Consider the following 26651-nt stretch of genomic DNA (forward strand, 5'->3'; position numbering starts at 1 on the left):
ATTGCAAAAACCATTGCGTCATGCAACAATGTTGGTACAAAAACAACAGGAAATTAGTTGAAAGAACCTTGAACCTCGAAATCATTCAACAACCCGTCCACAAGGCCCCGCCAAGTTTACACGGACTAAATTTGATAGATCTAAAACATTCCTTAGCTCAATCTTACGGTTTTCTATTATGTTTTAGACTTTTTACTTCAATCGTATGTTTCTACAAAAATGTGCCGTTTTGCACATTTTATTCGTCAGTCTAGGCGTCAATGGTTTCAGCATTTCAATACACAGAGGCTCAACAACAAATTCATAACCCAAAAGAGCCCCACTTTATTACGTCACTGCGCACTGCGATTGTTTTGTAGTTTGTGCCAAATACCGTGAGGATTACGATGCTCCCAGTCAAGGGCGTGTGACATGGCCGCCGCCTACAGGCAGCAGACCGTGTCCGATTAAGTATCATACACCAACTGCTCTACCTAGGGCGCGAGGTTGGGCTGGCTAATGAGATACATTCGATGACAATCGATCGTTGCTCCGGTTGGGAGCACTCCACTACACTACATTTTCCAATCTCGTAGCGTTATGTTCCAGCTCAATGCTCTGCGGGTCTGCGATGGTCCGTGGCCGATCGGTTGTCAAAAGTGAGACTACGAGAGGCTTTGTTTAGCGATGATCCCAATAACTTCATGAAGTTCGCGCGCAGTTGTGGTCTTATGTAACCGTAAGAGTTGGAAGCAAACTGAAAAGTAACAAGCGGTCCCAAATAGTGCGTATTATTCTGCACAAAATGTTTACTGTTCCTCTAGAATAACATTGCTCACGTTTCAGTATTTTCCCCATTCTTTTACGGTGCCCCGTGAGACCCCCTGCATTGCTCTGAATTCTGAAACAGTTGCGAGAATAACTGTACTAATCGTAGTAGGTAAGCGATGGGCAACCTAGGCATGCGGTATACCAATCAGAAAAATCAACTGCTACACATGATATCCATTCTGTTCAGTCAGTATTGTGAATTGCACAATGGAAAACCGAACTGAAGCCATTCCTGCTGATTGTTGCACCTTTACCTGTTCTAAAGGCTGCATGATGATCCAACCACGCCCTTTCTATGGACGCGCGTAATTGAAATACATGAAATACATGATCGCACGTGCGAATGAATGGGCCGTTTGGATGTAAAATTTAAAATTGAGTCCCGACCGCCATATCTCGGACCCTGTGCACCTACAAGAAATAGTTGGAAGCCAGTTGTTCATCTTTCCAAGCGCTGGCCAGTAGCGGCTAACGTAGCGCTCGTAGAGCTGAAATGTCCGCAGTGATGCTGTGATGCTGTTGGCCCGAAGATCGTGCCAGACGGATAGCCGCACACCGTCCCCGTCATCAGACGATTGTTGTGCGACAATTCAACGATATTTACACGCTGATAAGCCACTGCAGCAGCATGTGGTTCCGTTTCAACGCAGCTCGGCCCCCGAACAGAGTGGACCCGTGTGGCTATTGGGACGGTAAAAGATTTGCTGATGCTGTTGCGCCGCTAGCCAATGCCTCGTAACCGAAAGAACCGTACGAGCGTAAGAGCAGGTAGCGACACTCGTCCCATGAAGAACCGGACTGCCGCGGTGCGTGGTGTGGTGCCCTGGTGAAAATCTGTCCACCACTGTACCGAATTCGGAGGGTGGTCCAGAAGGTCTGTCGTCACCGAACGCGCAACCCGCCCGGGCTCGTAACTTGCGCCAATTGCGCCAGAACGTTCGCGCGTGTGCGCTTGTGCCGGTGCATAAATTCCGTGGCCACTACACACTCTTGGCAGCAGGGTCGGCGATCTTGAAGTGTTCCCTCTAAGTGGCGCTCGTTGATGAACTATAGGGACTCATCTTGTGCGTGTGCCTGTGTGCGCGCTGTCGTGGAAGAAAATCATATCCTGCCTTCTACCGCGGCCCTCGATTCACAAAGTAAGTATAAATAACCAATTATGAAACCGGAAGGTTCTCTGGAGGTACCGCCGGTATATGCTGGAAGTGTTACCTCTCGATTATCGTAATTTCCTGAAATTATGTGTGTAAGGGTGAAGAAGTTATTGATCGTTTCCAACAGAGCTCCTTGTTTCTCAGTTTCTGGCGATAAGGAAGCGATCTGGAACGCGGTGGAATTTTGGTCTTTTGTAACGAAAGGCCATTGCCAAAAGGGGATACAACTTCTGTCGCATTCAATGGTATGATGGAGGACGCAAAAAGGGGTCCATTGAAACCCAAGTAACTGTTCCATCGAGCAATTCCATCGCCGAGAGATTAGAAAATTCGTCGGAAATGTAAAGTTGGCCCACTAATCAAATCAAACGTAATCTTCATCGGGCATCTCATTCAACGCATTACCGAGGGGCTTGCTTGCTGGCCCCTAATTCTTTCGCCGCGCAATTCACCCTTAATCCTGCCTTGTGTGCTAGCAAATCTCCCTGTAGTTCTATGTTATTAGAACAGGACAGCGCCGTATTAAAGCCGAGGGGTTTGAACTGACGTCCTTCGCGAAGAACGACGGATGATCGACGAACGCAGCCACGCAAAAAAACCCTCCATTTGAAGGCGATGAATTTTAGCAAGCTCCCTCGGTTCGGCTCGGTTCTTCTTAGACTGGACAACCCTTATTAAGCTCCCACTCAGCATCCAGAACTAGCACCCAATAACAGTAATCTAGGAGACGGAACAGAGCGAAGAAGAAAACGAGAAGCGAGAGAGAGAATCTGAGAGGGACGAGCATCGGAGAGGGATAGATGAAAGTCAAACTACGGAGTGCATGAAACCTGTTGTATATTTATTTGCAGACAACCCGTTCCCAAACTAAACTGCTCTGGTGGTTTGCTGCGCGGAGTTTTGCGGACCGAAACCGAGCGTCCAGCTTAAGGCGCCCCTCGTGTGAGGTGTATGGATCGTACTTCCTCTGCACGAGCTCACGTACCGGAGGTACAGGTAACATACATCAAGGCGGCTGAGGCTTCCGCATAATACTCGTTAATTTTTTGCTCGTGCGCGCGCTCTAGGTGGCGGAAGATATGAATCTGGAGGAGCGAGAACGTAGGATGGTGTTCCGCTATGCTTCAAATCAACCATCAACCGCTCCTGCAACCGCCCACCACCACCAGCAGCCGCATGGGCAGCCGCAGCCGTACCAGCACCATGGTGGCGGGGGCACCGGTAAGAGTGGCAGCTACAACAACACCAGCTTCGCCGCCCGGTCGGAGTACATGTTCACGGCCGGGTCACCGATAGAGGACGGCAGCATTGCGTACGAACGGAAAGGCGGGTGCTTCGTGTCGATCTGCCGTGGCATCAGCATCGCGGTGGTGATTTTCGTCTTCATCTTTTTTATGTCGTTCACGATTTTCTTCAGCACCAAATACGCGTATGAGGTGAGCACGCCGCCATATAGGCCGCCGCCAAACGATGAGCTCGGCTGAGAGTTGCAAATCAGGTTTTGTTTGCAAACACGACGTAAGCGTTCTGCGGGTCTCTGTCACTTCGCGTCACGCTCCAACCTGCCTGCGGTTGCCTTGACCGGATGGTTGTTTCTTGATTGTTTCTCTCTCACCGTGTCCCCGCAGCACAAACCAAATCTGACGCTCGAGGACTTTCTGAACCATCGGGCCTACCTGATCGATAAGCGGTCCCGGATACCGAAGCACGTCATCCCGAAGCACTACCGGCTCTTCATCCACCCGGTGTTCAACGAGACGGACAACCCGTTCAGCTACAGTGGCATCGTGTGGGTAACGGTCACCTCGAAAAAACCGAACAACAAGCGGATCGAACTGAACGTGAAGCACCTGCACATACGCCTGGAGGATGTGGCCGTACTTAAGAGCATCCGCCTCACGAACATGGACTTCGACGAGGATCTCGATTGGGATCTGAGCGAGGAAGACCTGTACTCGTTGCCGCGGTTGAATCGTCGCCGGCGCAGCCAAACCGAGCTGCCGAGAGCCGTTGATACGCCGAGCAACTTCAACACCCCCGGGGCGCTTCCGGCGACAGACGATGGCAGTGATGAAAACAGTGCCAAAGAGCACATGGACTACGGGGACGGGGACGGGGACGGTTTCGACGAAAGCGATAGCTCCAACGCCACGGACTGGAGCCACGGCTTGAGGCGTACTAGCACCGAGAATGCTACCGTGATCGACAAGTCCAAATTCTACCATCATCCCGTGTTTCCGACCGACGATTTCGTCACAATCAAAATACTAGATCTCGAGTTTGACGAATCGAACGAAAAGATGATCATCTATCTCGGCACCGAGATGAAGAAGGACATCTACTACATCGTGAAGGTGAACTTTACCGGCAATATGACGAACGACAAAGGGCTGTACTACACGCACTACGATGACGATGATGCACCGAGCCATCGGTAAGTAGAACCAGTATCCTGCAACATCCTGCAACGGTGATGAACGGTGTCGGCCTTTTTGCACAGGCACTTTGCAGCGACCGTGCTCGAACCAAACAACGCTCGCCGCTTGTACCCGTGCATGGATGATCATAACTTTCGGTCACCGTTCGAGCTGAACATTGCGCGGAAAAGCAACATGAACACCGCGTCCAGCATGAACCTGGAGATGTCGGAGCCGATGGAAACGGACGATATCATCGTGGACACGTATAACACGACCGGAATGGTGCGCGGATCGGAGATCGGGTTCGTCGTCACGGACATGGTGCCGGAACGGTACGAGATCACGAGCAAGGTGAGCCTGCTGGCGTACACGCGAACCCGGTACGATGAGCACATCAAAAACGCATCGGTAACGTTTTCGCGGGTGATACACATTTTCGAGCACTACCTGGCGGTCCCGTTTCCGTACGAGGTGATTCGATACGTGACAATACCGAACATCGATCACTCGATCTACGAAATCAAGGAGGGGATGGTGCTGTCGAGTGAGAAGCGTCTGATTAAAAGCGTAAACTACTTCCCCGTGCTGGACCGAAGCATCGACCGGGAGGTGGCCAACGAGCTGGCCAAACTGTTCATCCACAACCTGGCGGACTACAAGAACAAGGAAACGTACTGGCTGCACGAGTCGATCCCACTGTACCTGGAGTCGTTGGCACTGCGTAACGTAAGCTTCCGTTTCTGCCCGGTTTGCCCAGTTTAAATGCCGCCCTTTTATCGTTCGCTCAGCTCACCACCACCAGCAACTCGACCGTGCTCGATGACTTCCTGCTCGAGGGTAGGCTCCGGTCGATGCGCGAAGAAATGAACACCAAAACGTCGGCACTGAACATCTTCACCAACCACTGGGAGGAGGATACACACTTCGAGCTGGTGAAGTACAAGGGCCTTAGCGTGCTGCGCATGATGAACTACACCCTCGGGGAGCCGGTGTTCGATCAGTTTCTGCGTGACTACTTCCGGTACCGCATGGAAAGCGAAACGATCGACGTGATCGAGATGCTGAACGGTGGTGACGGTGGAACGACAGACGCCGTGTTTAACAGTTTTCTGCACAGCTGGAGCAGCCTGGAAAAGTATCCGATCATCAACATCAAGCGCAACAATGCGTCCGGTTACTTCGACCTGCGCCAAATACCGCTACCGTTCGAGGAGGATATGGCCGAGCAGCAGTGGACCCTGCCGGTCACCTTCATCAACGACACGAACCAGCAGCTGTTTGTGGAAAAAATTCGCTGGCTGACGGACTTTGATAATCTGCTGGTGGTGAAGTCCAACTGCGATGCTATCAGCAATGGCTCCTGGATCATAGTCAATCCGAGTGGCATTGGTAAGAGAAACGTGCAGCTCCACCATTTGCAAAGCTATACATTTCTGCGTTGCTTCGTACCGAAAACTAAGCCAGCAACGTTGTACTATACTGAACACACCAATTTCAGGCTACTATCGTGTAAATTACGAGCCGTCCCACTGGATTAAACTAGCGCATGTGCTGAACAGAAACTTTCACTACCTACCGTACACGACGCTTGCCATCGTCGTTGACGACGCGTTAAATCTTGCTCGCCTCGGGCTGCTTAACTATTCGATCGCCTTCAACGTGGTATCGTTTTTGAAGAAAAATAACGAAAATTACCTCCCATGGAAGCTGGCGCTGAGTAATCTCGAGTTCGTGTACCATGCCACCGAAGATCTGCCCAATTTCTACTACGTAGAGGTAACGCGAAGAGCAGTATGCTAAGTGCTACGTTACGCTTGGTTATGGCTGATTTAAACTGTTAATTCCTATTCCTATTATAGCGTTTTCTAGAATATCTCATCGTTGAGAAGTACGTGGAAATCGAACGGAACGCCGATACGCTCTATTACAACCCATCTATTAGGGAGCTAATCGTGCAGTGGGCCTGCACGCTTGGTGTGACGGCTTGCGTGGAGCACCAGAAGCAACTTTTTAAGCAAATATTTGACAACAAAACGGTCTCACCGTTTGAACAACGCGAAGAGCAACTCTTCCGCATCCTGTGCATCACCGTACGGTACAGCGGACTGACGGAATGGCAGAAGGTCGAGGAAAAGTATCTCGAAACCGATGATATCAATTATCAGCGGCTTTTGGTGAAAAGTTTGGGATGTACGCGCGAAATCCGATTAATCAAGCGCTACGTGGGTCTCCTCAGGCATCCCATGTTCAGCATGTACACCAAGGAGATTCTAACGTCCATTAGCGAAAACAAAGTGGCCCTGAAGTACACCCTCGACTATCTCTATAACGAATGGACTAACGTTCGGCGATACTTGACCTTGTACGACATCTCAATTCTGTTGCGTAGCATCTCCAATACCAACGAATTCAGTATGTACGAGCAAATATTCTTCCGATACTCGTACACATTTCAGACGATGGATAAGGAGATTCTCAAACGAATGCGTGATATGATTATCAAGCTGTTGAGATGGAGAGAACAGATAGCACCCATTATCGAGTTTCAACCATTCCAGTTCGGCAGTGATGAGATAATAGATGAACTAACATACATGTAGTGATGCAATAGAAGGTAGTTGCTGATGACTAGAGACGATTATAGCTACCAATAGCAATTGAAACATGGATTACCGGAGCACCAAACACATCACAGGAATAGTTTGCACAAATGGATAGTCCTTGAATAGCCTCAATCAGAATACCATTTGGCCATTTGAGAACGTTTCTGTTAGACGATTTGTATTTAATATTTAACTTTATAATTATCATTTTAAGACATCCCAGGGAATCCCAAAAAATATATAACTATTGTTTTAATATTCCAATACGTCATGTTGCTGAAACAGCACGTGTTGTTAGTTGAATTCTTAATTTTGCCACTGACCTTTCAAATATTGTAGTTTATTTGAAACTAAATTACAATAAATGCATACGTAGCCTAGTACATATAGCCATGCAATCGATTTGGTGGTATCTTGCTGTGATCTACTTCAGCACATACGCTGAATAATTTGCTTCATTATCTTTAAAATATTTCACTGTGAAGTCACATTCTAATTTGATTTTCATCCGCTGTTCGATGGCATACTGAAACGCAGTCTACAAAAAAAAACAATAATAATCATCACAACAATAAAACCCAAAGTACCCAGTTCGTACTTGCGTAAGCTGCTTGCCGAGACCTTTCCCCTTGCCAGCGTCCGGAACGAAAGTATGATGGAAGGTGATAACATTTTGTTTTGAGTCTATCGCGTACTGGAGATACGCCACGCCATCGCCTCCGAGGTTAATATAAAACATGGAGTGCTTAGGGTCATTCAACACTTTTTGAAGATCACTGCACATTCTTACGCTTCTCATGCGAGAAGTAAACACGCGTCCGAAAAGAACACTCGACATTTTTGTATCCCGGAGGAAAGAGCAATGTTTACAAATCCAAGCAAAGAAAGAGACAAGAACTGAGTTTTACAGCTGCGTTGTAGGGCAATGGATAGGATGGATGAACCCTTACAGTGGTGTGTGTTTTTCGACCTAGAACGCAACGAAAGGAAAAACGGGCGCACACGCGAGAGGTAAACATTACACCACAGTAGCGTGCGACTCTGCTCGCGGTAGGACTCTCGGTACTGGTTTGTTCAAACAAATAATATTGAACACATCATGCGTCTCGTCCGCTCATCATCTTAATACGCAAAAAATTTTGCGATTTCACTTACTAGCTGCTGAAAGAAGATGCAGAAAGATAAAATCTCATCTTCGAAACAGATTGACGTTTCCACGGTGTTCGGTTCGTTTCTAACAACATGCTCTAAGCAGAGATACGCTGTTCTTCCTACCGAAACGCTACGCGTATTCCCTTTTAATGAATTCGGTACGGAAACCGAATTATGAAAAATTGAAAAAGATATTCAATTAAAATTCAACTCATTCCATGTCATAGGTTCTCTCGATGGAGGTTGGTGATAACACTCGTCGCGGAAAACTTTGTTGTTTTTTTTATAGTTTTTATGTCAGTTATTCCCGATACGGGAGAACCTCCTGGTGTCTCCCCGACACTGGAGGGGCAGGAGTGCGATTGATCATCGCCCTTCATTGGTGTAACAATTTAATAATGATACTACAAACTCTTACTATGCCTATACTTAATGTTAATTGATGATTACTTACTGAATTTTTGTTCCTTGCCGGTTGGTGCAGCTAGCTAGCAGAGCGCGGAAGCAAGTTGCTAAACACCATAAACTGCAACTGTTCTCTGTTTGGTCTGGGCTCGATACATTCGGCCGATTCCCCACATCGCACTCCTCTCGTCGCGGACACTCTACTTACTCCTCTCCTCTCCTTCAGAATACTCCTCTGCTAAAGCGTCTTCAAGCGCTTGGCGCCATCGGACGTTTTCGTCCGGTTCAGCGTTGCACCGGATTGCCTCGGCTAGCGGTTGCTCAGCAGCAAACAGCATCAATACCGCCCGTTCTACCGTGTATCTTTCGCCGCATTCAATGCGCTGGATCCCCGAAGAGCGGAGCACTCGAGTACACCATAATCCGGTGAGCGGGCGTCGGGGACCATCGGCTGCCGCCGTGATGTTTCGGTATTGTTCTATTATTAAAGCTTTGACGCTAGTTTTTTTTTAAATTAATTATTATTATTATACTGGAATTATGCTGGATTATAGAACAGGAAGGGCCGTATTAAGAACCAACTCAAAGTTTGGCACTCAAGTTGATGCAATTGCCGGGGTTCGAACTGACGTCTTTAACATAGAAACCGATTCATCGGTACAGCGAGACGGATGATCTACGTGTTGATCTACGAGTTGCTTTCGCGGCCCGTTGGCAATTATACAAATATGACTACATCCTATGAAGCTGTAGATGCGGTAGTATTAAATTTGTGAAAGAGTATGAAATTTGTGGAATATGTGAAATTTGTGGAATTTGTGAAAACAGCTAAGAAATAAAATGTACAATTAAGCCCAGAACAATCAGGAAAACATCTTGGCTGAAGGACTGTATAAGATTGGCGATCTTATTCAGTCCTTCTTCTTGTCCGCCTCCACCTTGATGCTTCCACTGTGTTTCAGGGATGTCGTCTTCATCCGCTCCAGTACCTCGCTATAGGCCGGAGCCAGTGGCGTCTGTACCGCCTCCTTGTGTTCGTACTCCTTTTCGGGGTCAATCTTAAAGATAGATAGATAGATAGATAGATAGATACATAAACAAACGAAACTGGTACAGTATACGCTCCTGGTCGCTATGTCGCTGCGCTTTCTTTTTTCTTGTATTGGACAACAACCGCTGAGCGGTGTTAGCCTGCACCAGAGACATGGTTAATCTCTGATGCTCTCTGTAACGGTTCCTTTTTTACGGGCGGGGTTGTTGGTCCCGCGCCAACCCCCCTGTCACGCCGGTATCGGGAATCGAAACCATGGCCGGCTGTGTCCCGGGATTCGAACCCAGGCCAGCTGCGTGACAGCGACGAGCGTTAACGACTCGTCGATCAGCGGGGGATATGTTATTGTGCTACTTACGTTCAAACTGTACGACATATCGGAGTCGAATTCCCGCAAATCGCCACACAACAAAAACGGAATGATGGCCCGGTTGACGGCCGAATCGGTTTCACACGCGGTCAGCTTCACGTCGTCCTGCATCGGATTGATCAGCTGTGGCTTATACCCTTCCGGGGGGCGAAACTTCTGGCAGATGACGAACGCTTCAATGCTCGAGTTCCGCGAGCTCATCGGTTTCGCGATCGTCACCTTTTGGAAAAATATGCGCAACTGACCGTACAGCAGCGTCACGTCCTTGCCCCGAAAGATTTTCGCCACAAACGTACCATCTTCGGCCAGTACGTGCGTCGTAATGTTAAGGGCCGCCAGCAGCAGCTGCGATTGGATGTACTCGTCCATATCGTGCAACCCGGTAACATCCGGTGCACCGTCACAAATGACCAGCTGTGCCTTCTGGTTTTCGCCAAAGTGTGCGATGATGGCCTCGCCCGTACTCAACATGGTGATGTCGCCCAGCAGTTGAATGATACCTGGCAGCGGTCCCATATGCTGCAGGTCCACGGCAATAATCTTCACCTCGTCGCGATCCTTCGGATCACGGCTTTCATACAGCCGTCTCGACAGCACTTGACTCCAGCTTCCGGGAGCCGCACACAGATCGACCGCTCGCGTTACACCTGCAATAGAACGCGTACTTTGGAGCCCCATTCGAACAACGTGTGTAAGGACCAGGTCCTTCCCCACTGTGCTTACCGTCGAAAATGTTGAAAATTTCATCGATGTGGATCAACTTGAATGCACTGCGAGCACGCCACCCGTCCTCCTTGGCGAGGCGATAGTAGATATCACGTTTATCCTTACTGGTTTTACCCATTTTAGGGTGTTTTCCTCGGAGTCCGTAGCCGCACGCTACCAAGCGATAGCGTGCGTGCAATTGACAGTTCGACTCTAAAGTATTACAGGGTGATTAATTATCGTAAATGGCTCACCCTGTATGTGTATGATTGTTGTTTGACAGCTGCGGTCGATGATGCGCATCTGAACATGAAAAACACTATCGAAGACTACGAAGAGCGACTGTGTATATTTTTAACGACATACGATTATTTTGTTTCTTGTTTGATTCTAAAGATCCAAATAATTTTTGGGCTTACTATTTCACTACTTTATACTTCATCATTTCATTTTTCCGTGCTGACCACTTCTTTTAGATTTTAAACACGCAGTGCACCGTATTTTGTTCGTTATGTTCTCATTGCTATCAACGCAATATATTAAAACTCGAAGCTATGTCTAATTTTCATATTTTCGTCGTAAGCGCTAATTTTGAAAACATCCCATTTTCTCAAACTTATGACCAATCGTAAATTTATTATTATTCTGCTTTTTCGAAAATAAAACGGTTGTGTTATTTTCGAAAATGAAACGGTTTTGTTATTTTCGAAATGGAATTGTTATTGTTGTTGCCGGATGAAATGTCATCGGCAGCATCTCGTACATTGATTCGAAATAACTGAAAATGGTAAGGTTGAAGCGGCACGGCAGTTGACGTAAAAAGGCGCATTCGATGCTTCGTTGTATCTGCTGCTGGTTGTATCGCAGGACCTATTGCGCAGTGAGTATCTCATAAGTTATAAAGTGATAAGTTAATCTCAATTTCGGTGCATAGATCCTTTTATACATGGCATTGTGATGCTGGGCCAACGAAATCACTTTACAAACGAGCCAAGCAATAAGTTATGTGGTGCGTGCGCGTTGATAAAAGAGTAGTTCTTAAACCGGCCCTTCAGGCGCAATACACACAGACGCTCATTTACCTTACGGAAGTCTAGAACCAAATGTTGGTATGTTAGGGCCACTAAGACAGTCGCAAGTACCCGACCGGTAATGCTACTGCACCCGACGCGATATGCACTTTGTTTTTCATCAGCTCGTCTACCGTCCGTCTCCGTGCGCGGCGGCCTCCGGTCTATTATAATAATAATCAAACATGCTCGTAGCATTAACATTAACATTAACATTTGCATCAATCGTATCGCTGTCAATTTTAGAGCAGAGTTTTTGATCAATAATGTTTTTTTTATTCACAATTACAGCGTACTCGGAAATGGATGGTCTCGGAAATGGTCCGCTGTTTAATGCTGCTAGAGTACCAAGGGCAGCTAGAAAGTTTGCCGGCCCCACACCATTGAACTTAAGGCCGAAAAAGAACACAAGATGTATTGTGAAGAGGGTTCTTCCGCGGCCAGAAAAATCGCCTCAAAAAGTGTCAACAAAAAAGGCACAGAAAGCCACAGAAGCCACAGCCGGATCATCGTCTAGTAGCAATGAGGCGGTGAAAAACATAACTGGCCAATTACAATCCTCACGTGAACCTCGTCTTCGGCAGCAGGCTAAAGTAAATTATGCAGAAACAAAACGTAAGCCACGCAAAAATCAAAGCGAAACCAAAGTGCAAAATGAGAAACAATTACAATCCTCGCGTGAACCTCGTCTTCGCCAACAGGCTAAAGTAAACTATGCAGAAACAAAACGTAAGCCACGCAAAAATCAAAGCGAAACCAAAGTGCAAAATGAAAAACCGGTGGCAATAAGGGAAGTACAATCCGGTGGTCCGGTGGACGTTGATCAAAATAGTGAATGTGATAATCCCATACGTGTACCATCGACTACAGGCCTTATTCCTAGTTACTTGCCATTACGCTATGTGGGGGACCAAGAGCGGGGTACCAAGTGTGTAATCAGAGGAAAACGAACCTTGTTGAATGGCAAAGTTGAACTTCTTGTGGGCTGGGATTAACGTTTATATATTTTTTATTTTGAAAATCTATTTTATTTTTTTTAGGGTTATACTTGAAACTTTACATTCTGCTTAACTGTTAAGTGCGTTACTTGCTCAAGATTGATTGAATTCTAATTTTTGTTTAAAATTGAACGTTCTATTACTATTACTTACCATTGATTTGAATAGACGTTAATTATTTACCACACACGAATATGTGAATCATGAAATATGGTGCTGTGATACCAATTACAACTTAATAATTTAAAAGAAGTTTGCGTTCCTACTGTCGACAATTATGTTGATCTCTTCGACAGAAAACAGATTATTAACGAATGAACTTGGTCAAGTTTGGTTCTAATTCTAATTTTTGTTAAAATATTGAATTTTCTATTACCGTTACTATTACTTACCATTGTTTTGAAAAGACTTTATTTACTACAAACGAATTTGCGATGCATGAAAAATATTTCATGTGACTGAAATTAAAACTAAATAATAAGAATAAGTTAAGTTTGTGTTCCTATTGTCGACGTTTGTTTTGATCTCTTGATACAGACAAAAACACACATCCTTCCTTTTTCTGGTAGTTTTCATAAAATGGTATCTATTTTTAAACATTTCCAAATTGACAAACCATTGGTACAAACAGGCGCGTTAGTCATCCTATAACATAATTAATAATCAATTAATAATTTCATTTAATATTCTACCAATAATTTTAATCGGTTTTCTTCACTGATTGCTTTGTCATTATGTCACTGTGTAAAAGTATGTACTCAGTTACTCAGTTTACATTGTTCTCACAACATTCTTTATACAACTCATCACATTACTTTTTACCAAATATCTAAGCTATCAAGTTTTTTGGATATGCTCAGCAAACTAGAAGGTTTCCTAGGGGTGATGCCAGACCATTAACAGGCCGGGCATTTTCCTGTATATTTTGTCATTTGTTTTGCCAGATGTGTAACACACGTAGTAACAACAAGATCAAAAAATATTGACTAATTAATCATTAGTCTAATTCTCCAAACCCTTTCGGTTTACTCCAACATGCATAAGGCATTTATTTACTCCAGGGCTCGTTCCATTGCGTGAGTTTTGTTCTTTCAGTGTTAAGTTTATGCTACCCTTTCTCATAAGAGAATTAATCATGTACATGGTAGCAGGAGTGTGTAAAGCAGAATAGTAGACACATTTTCATGCAACAGTTATCAGCACGACATGTGGGCAGTCAGTCCGATAGGTTCATTTGAATGAGGATGTTTTTTTCGGAATAAGCCATGTTGAAACTGGCGCAACTATGAACAACTGATCTACCATTAGAAAAGGAGTACGTATTTTGCAAAAAATTAAAGAATGTATTAAAAAATGAATTTAAATGAAATAAAATTCGAAATTACTCGAACTTAATAATCGCAAACTGTATTTTTATCTTAATTTCTATCCGAACTGATTGCATCAGTTAGTTTAAGTCGCCCTCGCCTCGTGTTTGCCTACTCTTAAGGCTTGCCTTTAGCAGAACGGATTGATTTCTTTCTCTAACAATTGTTTAATCAGCCATCATTTTGTGATCCCCTAAATTACGCTTCAAGAACTAACGTCGCTTAGGAACGGGTACACGGAAGCCCTTGCGACGTGATTTCGCTTCGATAATCATGTTAGCCTGGCGCTTTAGGTAGTTTCGTGACGGCACGTCGCCTTCATCGTCCGACAGCACGACCGTAGTGCCCTGGCCCGGCGACGCGGAAGAAATTTGAGCGGTCGAACGGCCGGCCATAAGGTTCATATACACCGGTGGATACGCGGGAGGTTTTTCGCGATCTTCGGCCGGTGAGGCAGTAGACAGAATACTTCCGCTGCCACCAGCGGCACTGCTCACTGCCGGCAACACGGCGAGACCACCGGCCGGAGTCACCTGTTGCAAGACGGTAAGCGGTGCTAAGACTGCTGAAGGCTGGCCAACTGGCTCTTCGTCGCCATCCTCCGATAGACTGCTGTCGACGTCTGCCGCTAGCTGGCCGCTAGCGATCAGCCCCAGTTTAATACGCTCCTCGAGCAGTCCACCCAGCTCCTCGACCGACATTTTGCCGGACGTAATTTCTTTCAACTCGCTCGATTTGAGTGATGTCCGCTGACCGAATGGCGAACCCGCATCCAAGCTTTCCTCTACCTCGCGTAGCTTCAGTAGCAGCTCTATCAGCGCATCCTTGATCGTGTCGAAAACGTTCGTGGTGTAATCGATCGCCTTGTCGCACTCTTCGCGGCGCTGCTTCTGCTCCTCGATGGAGTTTTTGATTTTCTCCAGCTCTTCCTGGTTGCTTTAGGTTGGCGTGATAATAAAGGGTAATCAACTGGGAGTTAGTACACTTGCCTAACAGTAACATAGAGATTGGTACTTACACATCGCTATCCTTGACATCGGCAAATTTGAACGCATCCAACTGAGCCTTCATTAGCTCCCGCTGAGCTTCCAGCTGCTTCTTCTCGTTTTCGGTCACGGTGCGCAGGTAGGTGAGCCTGGCGGAGGCTTCTCGCTGCGCCAGAAAGCGCTCCACTACCTCGCCCGCGGCCGTGACGCCCGTCGCTTGCATGAGCTTCTTGAACTTCTGCTCCATCTCGGAGGCACCGTCCTTGTCATGCAGGCAGCTCCCGTCGTCGCCGCCCTCACCACGCGCATGTTCCCCCGAGCCGGACATGATGCTTTCCTGGTGGATCAGCGTCTTGCCCGACGAGAAGATCTTGCGCTCCAAACGCTCCAACTCCAGTTTCCGTTCCTCCACCTGCCGCCGGAAGTCCTGGGCTTGCTTTTCGCGCGCCTTGTTGGAGTAGTGGGTCGATTGTTCCTGGCGTTGCAGAATCGTCTTCGTACTGTCCCGCATCTGAATCGCCTCCTTGTGAACCTCCTCCAGCTTGTTGATCTCGGCCTGCTGCTCCGTGATGGCATTCTCTAGCTCCAGCAGCGAACTCTCGAACTTCTCTGCGTCGTGCATCAGTGACGATTTGATGCCCCGATACTTCTTACGGATGTGCTCGGCCTCCATCCACTGCACCGTGGTGCGGTGGATCTCGTTCTCGAGCCGGGTTATCAGCTTCCGGTTCGCGTCCTCCTCTAGCGTTTCCGGCGGGTTGGTGCCATCGCTCTTCGCGTCCCGGTACCCAACGAGCGCATGATGGTGCTCGAGGAGCTGCTTAAATTGGATCTCCTGTTTCCGGAGCCGATCCTCGGCTATATCCGTTTGCTTGTTCAGGTCTATTATCTTCAGGTCGACAATCCGAAGCGCCTCGGCGACTGATTTCGCGCCCGGCGGAAAGGGTATGCGGCGTTTGATTTCCTGCACGTTCTTCTGGGCCTTGGTGCTGGTCGGATTGTGTAGGTACGACAGCTTGTTCGTCAAATCACGCACCTCCTTCCTCAGCTCGGTCATGCGGTCGTTCTGTACCTTCTTCTTATCGTTCCACTCCTCCGTGTAAGCCTTTTTCTGGCCCTCGGCCAGCATTACTTTTTTCTTCAGCTCACCTATTTTTTTGTTGGTTAACGCTAGGTTCTCCGCGTTTAGCAAGGGCTTCGGTGTGGACATTTTGCGTACCCGCTTCGGACACACACCGTTCAACAGTTCACAATGAGCTGAATAATCGCAGCACCCGTGTTTACGACCCTACTATTGATCCAACGGGCGCTCCGTTTTTACATCGCCGTGCTGTTGTTCATAGCAACGTAGTAAAGTACCACCTAAAGTCAGAGCCACGGGCATCTGTGGGGTTGCTTCAGTCGACACTGAAATACTATGAACGATGCACACAAATGCTTGCGCCATCACCAACGTAACTGCAACGTGTCGAACGCTCCTGTTTTTACACATGTTTTAGCATACTTTATCTAGCTAAGCTTTCGTTAGTCGGTATACGATCTTAGTTCGCTTAGCTTACGAGAACTAACTTTCTCAATCCTTTCTAACTACAATATGGGGTATTGGCGCGGGGACAACCAAAAATCTCATGGTCCCTCTAGACGGGCCAAGAAGACCGTTGCCGTCTGGCGGCAAAAAAACTTTGCATCCGCCATTCTCGTGACATGATCAGCTATCAATCTGAGCATCTTCCTCTCGAACGCGGCCGCGGCTCGAGTCGGTGCCGTCGAAGCGATGCCTTATAGATATGTGAGACCCGCACGTCAGCAGGGCTCGGGGTCAGGGTGGAAGGAGCCACATGATGCAGGCCACAAGACCGTTCGGCGGTTGTGGCCGGATAAGAAGGTAAGTAAGATGCACACCAATCGTACGTTTCGACGACATTCGGATGTGTCCGAAAAGCTGCGTGAGTTTACAGGGTGCGTCCAAATTTTCTCACTGACCCAACCATGACACTACATTCGCTACGTCCTACGCTACACCATGCGCTTCCCTAAATGCCTGATATGTGACCTGATTGTCACATCGCATCATATCTATCATTTCTTCAGGATTCAGGACAATCGATGCATTGATCAGTCTGCGATACTGGGCGCCCAGTATTGGCCAGTGCCTGGTCGAGGGAAATTGTCTGTCCGGAAGTCCAATGAAAAACGGCTCAGGGTTTGGGCAGCAGCGAGCCAGCACCTCATCCGAACCTAGGAGAGAAATGCACACACACACACACACACACATACAACCGCTGCGGAACCGCGTAGGGCGCTGCAGTACAGGATGGGCTGGATGCGAATGAAAGCGGAGGGTACAGAGAAAGAGCAAGATAGAGCAAGCAAAAACTGAAGCAAAGTAAAATACACAACGCAGCAACAGAGCACAGGAGGACGAGGTGGTGTGCGAGGGACCACCGATTTGCGCCTTTGCGACACAAAGAGACCCGCGCAAGAAGTCCCGGGTCATGACAGCAGCCACACCATAGAATAAAATGATCCCAACCCAAGATTTGGCGAACCGCGTTCCGTTGAGACGGCGAGCGAATCTTTGACATCCCGCGCGCGCGCGCGCGTGTGAAGGATGTGGACTTTTCTGTGGGGCTCGGGGCCAATCCATCGGATTCGGTGTCGGATTCTCCGTGGGGCATTTGGGATATAGGCTCAGACCACACCACACCAGCAGGGGCAGCAGCCATCTTGGAGTCGCTCACGCAACGAACGGTTTTTTTCCTTCTTCTGTGTTTTCTTCTCTCCGGTTCGCTTTTCTTTTGCGCCTGCCTCGCCTGCGCCGTTCGTGGTGGTGGTGTGTCGCCGGGGCCTCTCTTGCAACGAACGGCTTTTTCCTGCGTTATTTCGGTTCGTTTTCCTTCGCTGCTGCCCCGTTGCTCTCGCCAGCCAGCGGCCAGGAATGTTTGTTAAAGAGGCTTTCGCTCGACATGACCACGCCGTAGAGGTGTGTGTGTTCGAGCCTTCGGAGGTATGCGTGCGCACCAACACCACCACGCGCGCCATCGATCAGCACGGGACGGGGCACTTCACCCTGTATGTCCAGGTCCAGCGCCGTTTTTGGGGTGCGTAAGTGGCTCATTCACCCTCTGGCGCGCCACGTTGTGTGGTGGTGTTGGTGTGTGCGCGAGCACTGTTGCGCCCCGGTGTGTGTGAGTGCAGCCGACGAAGGCCGCCACTTCGGCAACGCTTCGGCATCGGCGAGAGAGAGGTGGTTGTACTCGTTGCTCGCGCAGCCCAGCTTACGCGGCCAGCCCCTGCCAAGTGTGTATCGAGCCGCGAACGTGACCGTACACGGACCCCGACGACGACGACAACGTACGGCTCTCCTCCTGGAGTGGCTTGCCTGCTGGCTTGTGTTTTTTTTCCATCTCACCTCCCACGCGTGACTTACAGGACACACTGTGAATCGACGGTGCAGTGCAAATCCCGTTGGCCTGCTTAGCGATCCTGCGTGTGCGTGCGTGTGCGTGTGTGTGCAGCCAGTGTGTGCATCCTGTTTCTGTGCTCCGTAATCCTTTGAAGCCTCTGAAGCGCCGAAGACTTGCAGAAACTGTGCGCATCTGCTACACTACTAAATCCCTACTAGATCCACTCGAATATCCTTGACGTGTGCAGTGTGTGTGTATGTGTGTGCGTGGGATTGAGCGCGTCGCCCCAGCAGCAGCAGCAGCAGGATCATGATCGTTGTTGCACTTTGCACATCCGCCGCCAATCAACCGAACCAACAAACCTAACAATCGACAGTCAACCTAGGCGCAAGGAGTGGAGCTTGCCGCAGCACCAGCAGCTGCAGTGTGGTGGTGGCGTGCTTCGGCCGCATCGCGGCGGTTTAGGGTGTGGTTTTCTTTCCCGTGCCCCCCCTCCCGGCCAAATCACAACTGTGTGAAAATAATCATCGGCCAAAGAATCGGGATCGGGATCGATTGGAGACGAGAGAGTAATTAACGCCCAGGCGCAGGGTGTGCTCGGGCGCGCTGGCGCAGGGTGCTGGTGGGGAGCCCGTTAACCGAAAACGGAACCGAGCTGAGAATGCTTGGGAAAAAAAGCATGACGGTACGCAAGAAGCAGCAAACTCCTCGTCGTAAGGTCCACCACAACCACCACCACCACCAGATGGCAATGCTGACGACGACCGCGACGACGACGACGGTGGTTACCGTGGAAAGAAAGCCTCCGAGCTGAGCCCGTGTGCTGTGCATGAGTGTGTGTCTGTGTATGTGCATGTGTGTGAGCGCACACAGCCGTCCCTACCTACCTATCGTCGGTTCGATCGGGCCGTTTCAGCTTCAGCCACGCGTTGTGCGCAAAAGAGAGAGAGAGAGAGAGATAGAGGGAGAGGAAGGAGAGCGCGCAGGGGGCCACATTCGTGTTGAGCCGAGCCGTGTCGTTTTGAAGTTTTCCGTTTGTTCCGTCGAATCACCAGCGCGACGATTGTCCTTTGTGACAAATCCCTAGTGTGAGCGAAAGAGAGAGATTAGACGGCGCGGCGCGAGAGGGAGGGCGTGCGCCCACGTGTGAGAGAGGGGGCGAAAATCGAGTTCGTTCGTGTGATGGCCGGTGTGTTGGCCAACGAAAGGATCCGTGCTGTGCAGCGTATCCGGTGTCAGGATCACCCGAAGGATTAGCCCGAAAGTAGCCCGAAACCCTGCGCAACGCGCATCCGTGAGTGCGCATTACACGCATTACCCGCTTCCTGTTCAATTGTCCAAGCGCTAGAGGACGGCCCCCACCGCCGCCGCCGCTGGCTGGGTCCCCGTTCTCCGGAAGCGCACTGCGCGAACGCGCCAGTGCCGGGGGCAAACGCGGGAGTGGCCTGCCACTGCCACTTGCCTGGCCGGCTTATCAATCTTCCGGTGGTGATCGATTACCGGGCCCCCGATCGCCATCGCCAACAACATTGTGGCTCTGTCGCAATCGCAAACGACGAGGAGACGGTGACACACAGTCCCTGGAAATCTAGCCCCACACAAGAACACATCCTCCCAACACCCTGTTAAACCCCTTCCCTGCCGGTGGTCACAACAGGGCGCTGAGCGGAACAGCAACAAACCAGGCCATAAAATGATCAGCGCTCGGCGAACTAGCATCAGCAGGCATCCCGCCCTCGTTATCGGCCTCGCCATCGTGCTCTGCGGCTTCCTGGGCAGTGCTTTCGGTAAGTTTACTCATCGCGTCGACCATCGCTTACGAACCATCGTATTTCTAGGAGGATCTTCTGCCATTCTGCATTGCATGGGCACATGGGCTGGGCAATGTCCCGAGAGAGAGAGCCTACGAGAGAAAACGCTTCAAAACGTGGTCTAAGAGCCACAATCTATCATCAGCGCCGCTCCATATCCCGCTTTTGTAGTTGATGAATATTACTCCGAGATCATTCGACGATGATTACTCCGAGTTCAGATGACGATGGCAGTTTTGATTCCGGTGTGAAGTGATGCAAGATCCATCGTCACATCGTCAACGCAACGCGGTTCCGGGTTGTTTTACGCTTATAAAAGCATGGCCAAACACTGCCCAGAATCGACGACACGCGTTCTGTTCAGGGTTTATTGGTCAATAGCCCCCCCCCCCCTTTTGCATCGTCAAATGCGCAATAGAAAGATTCATCGACAGCGATGACTTCGTTTGACACTTTTTCGATGTCAGCCAGCTCAGGCAGCTTCAATTTGGACGTGCGTCCACACTGCGTTTGGTATCATTTAAGAGCGCTTTTTTCCCCCACCAAGAAGCAGTGTTAAGAAGACGAGGGTTCTAGGCTACTAACGGAGAAAGTGGCGAATGTAGTAAGACTACCGCCATCTATGTGTCTCGGCTCGGGACTTTTCAGCCCATGTTGGTTTATATGGGCCCGTTGGCAGTGCGTTTGAGTGTCCTGTAGCATCCTTGTTTTAGCCGTTAGTCGTAGAAAACCTTCTCTTCTCCCCCCCCCCCCCCTCCCTTCGGTGCTATTCTGTCTGTAAATGTACGACACAACAAACGAAACAAAAAAGGCTCTTTACTCGGTTTCTGCCTGATGTTGTGCAGATCGTTGCTTAAAATCCATTTCTCATTCCTCTTCAAACTCCTCCGGGTATGTCTAAAGTAATCGCTGTAGTCATATCGGAAGTTCTTAAGGTTCCCCGATCGAACAACGTCGTGTTTTTGTGGCAGATATTTCTTCGGTTTGGTTTTTTGACTTCACAGAGCCAGTACCTCAGCGAGTTCAGATGACGACAGAGCGCACACACGGCCCCATAAATTCCTCGATGAAGTCGGGCGGGCGGGCGGGTACAGCTTAATTTTGACAATACTTTTCGCCTCGCGGACTGTGGGAATGGTCTTCACCGCGGCGGCGCATCGCATCTTCCTGACGCGTTCCGACCGATTTGCCGGCATTAAATTAATCCACCGCCGGGCCGGGATCGCCGTAATTGTGTGTGGAATCGACGTGAAACTCCAATCGTCACCGCGGGTTCTCGCAGGGGGTGGTGGTGTTTCGCCTCTTTTACGAGCCGACTACGAGATTTGCATGCATTAACGCGCCCGGTCGCGCTTTTAACAGAGAGCTTTCGTAAGGTAGGGGGGGGGGCATAAACAAGTTATTTCGTTTATCGTGCGCGGACGTAAAATGAAAAACGCATTAGAAGTTTAATCCCACTCGCGCGCCGCTGTTAGCCCACGGTATCCTCCCCGCCCCCTCGTGCCGTGTCACCTCGCCAGTGTCGGTTTATGTCCGCATCGATATTATCAGTCCATATACATAATACACAAATTTACACAGACAGATTTATGACCGGAGTGAGAAATTATCGCCATAAACCCCCGCGCGCGCCACCCATATGCGCAAGGCTCCCAGGGACGCGGGCGCACACAGACACATGCGCACACACAGGCGTGCTTTCGGTTCCTGCCTCGCGCTGGTCTGGTCTCTCTCCCTGCGCAACTGGTGAATGGCAGCCGCGGACTCCTAGCATATTGTTGTTGGTGGTGGTGGTGGTGGTGATGTTGATGTTGCTGTTGCTGTTATTATCATCAGGCTTTGAACGTAAAGCTTTTCTGTCAGCTACAGCTTCGGGACCCGTTCAGACCTCTAACTTTACTCGGCACAATTGGAACAATCTCTACCGTTTTTAGAGTCGACTGAAACTGTGACTCGGCTCTCGGGTCTCCCTCTCGCTTCTGCCAGCCAGCCGTTGGTCTCTGTTGGCGGAGTCTCAAAGAGAGGTCGCGCCCAACCACCACCCTACAGCGCGCCTGCTCGGTTGGTGACCAAAACGGGTTTTTCGCAGCGCTTTTTCTGTGGTACACATTCGCTTCGGCTCAGAAGAAACGAAAAAAAGATAGCAATAAAGCAGCCATCGCCGCCATATACACACACACACATGTGTGTGTGTGCGTGGGTGGGTTTGGTGGGCTCATGTGTGTATGTGCTTTTTTAAGGCCCGCAGCGCGACTCTGCGCCAGCCAGCCTTGTTGGTCATTAGAATTCGAAATACGGTAATGGCTGGTCGTAGATAAATTCAAAAAGACATAAAGATACCCCCCCCCCTCAGGGTCCACCACAACGCTGTGTATCCATCACTAACACACACGCATGTGGACACTCTCGGGAACCCGGTTTGGTGTGTGGGATTCTGTTTTATGATTTATGACCGAGACACCCCGGCTTACGAAGCCACGAAACGAAATGAAACGAGAAATAAAAACGCGGGGTAAAGGATTAACACCACAAATTGTTGTCTGATAATCTGGCAATATGTTGATCGTAAAACTTTCTGCCTCCCACAGTCGGAGGAGACGCGACGAACGCGGTCTCATATTCGGGCGTCAGCCACTAATTGAGTTCCGGTGGGGGACGACGACGGACGGTGTTAGCTATTTGATGAATACACTTATCATATTTTTGTTTTTTTTATGCTTTTTAAAATGAAAGAGACCCGGATTAAAATAACATGGGGGGCCACACACCAAGTAATAAGTAGTGACGTAGTAAGTAAGTCCAGTCCTGGAAATGTGAGATTTCCCGAGCGGCCAACCACAAGTGTTGGCCAAGTCTCGAGTCGGTCGTCCAACTTTGGTCTGCGTACGGCTCGCAATATACGACGGGCGGGTTCGTCGTACACTTCAACAACCACTTGACACCACATCTGGGGGCACGCTGTTGGAACCACCTGTTGCACCACGGGATTTGAAGCTATTATTAAATTCCCGTGATCCGAGTGATGGAAAGTGACGGAGCAGTCTCTCCATAAGTCGCTAGCGTGGCTAAGGTTAATGGTTCTCGCTGATGTGGTAGCCCAAGAACCCCAAGAACTGTCTCCTCTCCCACATATACACGGGCACGGGGAATCCTCACCCAAATAACGCCCAAATCGCATGATGTTGACTGTGTGTTTGACATTCCGGGAGAGCTGGGCCCCGGGCCATGGCGAAGAACGCATAATGCAGCCTCAGTCCAGAACAACCGCCACCGCTGTCAAAGAAAACGTTACAGAAAGCAACAGAGCTCGCGCTGTCTGTGTGCTGCGCTGTGCTGGAACGCTGGAACTCTCTAGAGAATATCTGGCTGAGACTTCAGTCCGGGATCGATCGAGAGTGATTTGGAACCGAGTTCGAGTTCTCCCAGACCGGAGCGTTTCCAATTCGCCAAATTCTTCTGTTTTTTCACTGTTTTAGCTCACAGGACTTGCTTCTTGTGTCTTCGCCTGATCTGGCTCTAGGCTCTCTTTCTCCGTCTTCCCCTCCCCCTCCTGGTAATGGGTTTTCTCGACTCGGCTCGGTCCCAAAACGGCCAGCCTGGCCTCTGCCATGAACTCGTTTGATTTCGTTTGGCCAGCGCGCCGCGCACACATACATCCAGCGGTGCAGCAGAGCCCTGGCCCTGGCTGGCTGGCTGGCTGGCTGCTGGGTTTCCCGTTCAGTTTTGTTGCGCTATCCACACCACAAAACACACACCGTCAACTTCGCCAGTGCAGGCAACGTTCACCAGGCTGGTGTACTCTGCTGGTGCTCACGGAGAGATGTAATCGCCGTCGGACGCGGCCAGCCCAGCGCTCGAAAAAGTGTTCAGCCAGCGCGAGTCCCCGATTCTTCGACTCCGGACGACGGAGCTGGAGCTGGAGCCGGAGGTCCCGGGCGATCCGAAAACAGGTTTAATAGGAGTCCATTTTTGGTGTTGTGGCTGCTTGGCTCTCCTGTGGCCATTCCGCGCCTCATTGTTGCGGCGGCTCACCGGCGGCCACCGGTCCTTTCCCTTCTTCGTCTCTTCGCCTGCTGTTGGAACAGAAAGGTGTGCCTACGGCGGGAACGGTGTTCGCGTTGCCTTTGCCCTCATCATCTCTTCCCCTTTCTTTCCCTTTTCTCTTTCTCTCTCTCTCCTGGGTCTCTCTGGGTAACCGCGCATTATTGCACCTTGGTCTCGCGGTCGGGGAACGCACACATCGATCTCTCGGAATCGACCAAATCGCCGATCGTTGTTGCGATCGCGTATAATCAAAACGCAGGAATATAGAGATCGAGACCGAGACCGAGAGAGAGAGAGAGAGCTGGGGCGCACGTACACAAGTGTGAATGTGTGCGTGTGGCTGACTGGCATGACTGGCGCGTGGCTGTGTGTGTGCCTCCGTAAGGAACGCTCCCTGCCCGCTGGGCTTTATTCGCGCTGAGGTTGGGCAGAAAAGGCCCGGTCAGCTTTTAAAATTCCCAATTTTCTCATTTTTGTTTTCGACTCACTTCGACCCTTCGAACCCTGTTTTTGACAACAGACCTTTCGACCCGACTCCGAAAACAAACCGGAAACCACCGGAGCCCAGCGGCCGCTTCGAACGAACCCCGTTGGAGAGTTGATTGTTTTTATGCTAAATACGGTGGCGGCGGCGGTGGTGGTGGTTGGTAATTACATTCTAACCCCCCGGCGGATTCAATTGAATCCTGACACTTCATGGGATGCAAGTTGGAAATGCAGCTACTAGAGAACTTTTCCCCATATTCAGTTAGTTCGCTACTACACAATCTTGGAACCCTGGCCCCTGGAACTCTTTCAACTACATCAGTCAGGGTCCGGGATCAGGGTCTTGCGGACATCAGTGGTCCAGTTGGTTGCAAACTCTTTTTTTGAGTCTATAGCTCCTTGCTCTTGCGACATATGAACTCACGAATGGTCCGTCTTGTGGTAGTATGTGGCTGACTTATTTCTGGGTTCTGGGCCCCCCCAGCCCAATGGCTCCTTCTCCTGGGGGGGACCTATGGAGCCCATTTCCCAAGAGTATTTTCACACCAAAAATTGAGTATGGGTCAATTTGGGACTATGGAACTTATGGGACAGTTGTGTGACATCATTTCTTTTTGGTCCTACTTAGGCCCCAGTGCTCTGCGAAAAGGATGCATGCAGCGGGGAGTTGGAGAGATGGGAATTCAAGAATCCACAACAGCGCGCGGGGTGCATTAAAATTAAAATTTAGTTCGCGATTCTAGTAGTATTAGCATAAACATGCAATGAATTTGGCTAGCCGTCCCCGTCTATCTTTCGGAGTCGGACTTTACACACACACACACACACACACACACACAGGATCATCGGCCCAGAGAGAGCCGGATCGGTCGATACACGGTGCTGAGATGCGATTATGATGAAGATGTGATTGAATCGACAATCGCCGCCGCCGTGCCTGGCCACAAAAAAGGGGAACGTGTACGCTTCGTTCCCGCTCCGGTGCGTCTCCTTTTTCTTCTCCTATGCTCCGCTCGCTTTCGCCGATCGTTTTCGCAAACCCTCAGCCGCCGCCGCCGCAGCAACTACAAAGCACCAGCGTCCCGTTACCCAGCCATCAGCCATGTTGTTGCTGCTGCTGCTGCTGTGCAGAAACAGCACACCACTACATCGGCTCAGGTTCTTACGCACACACACCGTGAGAGAGGGAAGACTGGGTTGGTGGTAGCCCGAAGGACGAGAAACCCGCAGGAAGACACGACAGGCGCTGCGTGGTCCAAAAGGACCAAAAGGTTCACCGAGGCGCGCGCACCTCCTCATCTCTTCCGCAAGGTAGGAAGCGGAGAGGGACTCGGCGCTGATTTTCGTCGCGCCGTTTTGCGAGGCCACTCTCCGCGCAATCCGATCCAGTGACCCCCCCCTGGGTCTGATCAAATCCCACAGAGGTAGAGGGAGCGAGAGCGAACCCCGTGTCAGGACTTGCCCGAGGCAAAACCTGACGGTGGAGTTCGGGTTCTTGGGCGTGTTGGGATTCTCGGATCTTCCTGCCCTGGCCCTGGTGTGTTCTTCGGACCTGGGTTGGACCAACAACGCTCACCAACACACACCAACCAACCGTCGTAGGCGATGGCTCTCTGGATGGCTGACATCACTCGGCCCCTGTTCGACGATCGGGCGGTGATCTTCATCTCTCTGCAGTGGGTTTCATGTACATACATATAGATATCTCTGTATACGTCATAGTACTTGTATAGAAATAAGATTTTAATCATCTGGTGGCTTTGTCCCCATAGTCCGCAAGGTTCACGGAGTCCCAGACCCGCCCCGACTCGA

The 26651-nt window shown here is 49.7% G+C and overlaps 4 protein-coding genes across 4 annotated transcripts in view; 2 read left to right on the forward strand and 2 right to left on the reverse strand.

The window, feature by feature from the left end:
- Positions 1-3043: 3043 nt before the first annotated feature.
- LOC128273512 (aminopeptidase N-like) lies at positions 3044-7385 on the forward strand. Its single transcript, XM_053011496.1, has 6 exons — positions 3044-3400; positions 3593-4398; positions 4465-5110; positions 5173-5773; positions 5883-6160; positions 6244-7385. The coding sequence occupies exons 1-6, from the start codon at positions 3044-3046 to the stop codon at positions 6982-6984; spliced, it is 3429 nt and encodes a 1142-aa protein (XP_052867456.1). The 3' UTR covers positions 6985-7385.
- A 1696-nt stretch (positions 7386-9081) lies between these two features.
- LOC128273523 (putative tRNA (cytidine(32)/guanosine(34)-2'-O)-methyltransferase 1) lies at positions 9082-10867 on the reverse strand. Its single transcript, XM_053011507.1, has 3 exons — positions 10689-10867; positions 9954-10612; positions 9082-9602 (listed from the first exon to the last, which is right to left on the reverse strand). Exons 1-3 carry the CDS (start codon positions 10807-10809, stop codon positions 9456-9458), a joined length of 927 nt encoding a protein of 308 aa, XP_052867467.1. The 5' UTR covers positions 10810-10867; the 3' UTR covers positions 9082-9455.
- Positions 10868-14317: 3450 nt separating this feature from the next.
- LOC128270763 (outer dynein arm-docking complex subunit 3) lies at positions 14318-16301 on the reverse strand. Its single transcript, XM_053008184.1, has 2 exons — positions 15124-16301; positions 14318-15041 (listed from the first exon to the last, which is right to left on the reverse strand). The coding sequence occupies exons 1-2, from the start codon at positions 16299-16301 to the stop codon at positions 14318-14320; spliced, it is 1902 nt and encodes a 633-aa protein (XP_052864144.1).
- Positions 16302-16865: 564 nt separating this feature from the next.
- The window catches only part of LOC128269518 (neurogenic locus Notch protein), a 44745-nt gene continuing 34959 nt past the window's right edge, over positions 16866-26651 (forward strand). Inside the window, exon 1 of the mRNA XM_053007009.1 lies at positions 16866-16976. Coding sequence (XP_052862969.1) covers positions 16866-16976 — 111 coding nt within the window. The remainder of the gene's footprint in view (positions 16977-26651) is intronic.

Source organism: Anopheles cruzii, chromosome X (assembly GCF_943734635.1).
Source record: "Anopheles cruzii chromosome X, idAnoCruzAS_RS32_06, whole genome shotgun sequence".
Lineage (NCBI taxonomy): Eukaryota > Metazoa > Arthropoda > Insecta > Diptera > Culicidae > Anopheles > Anopheles cruzii.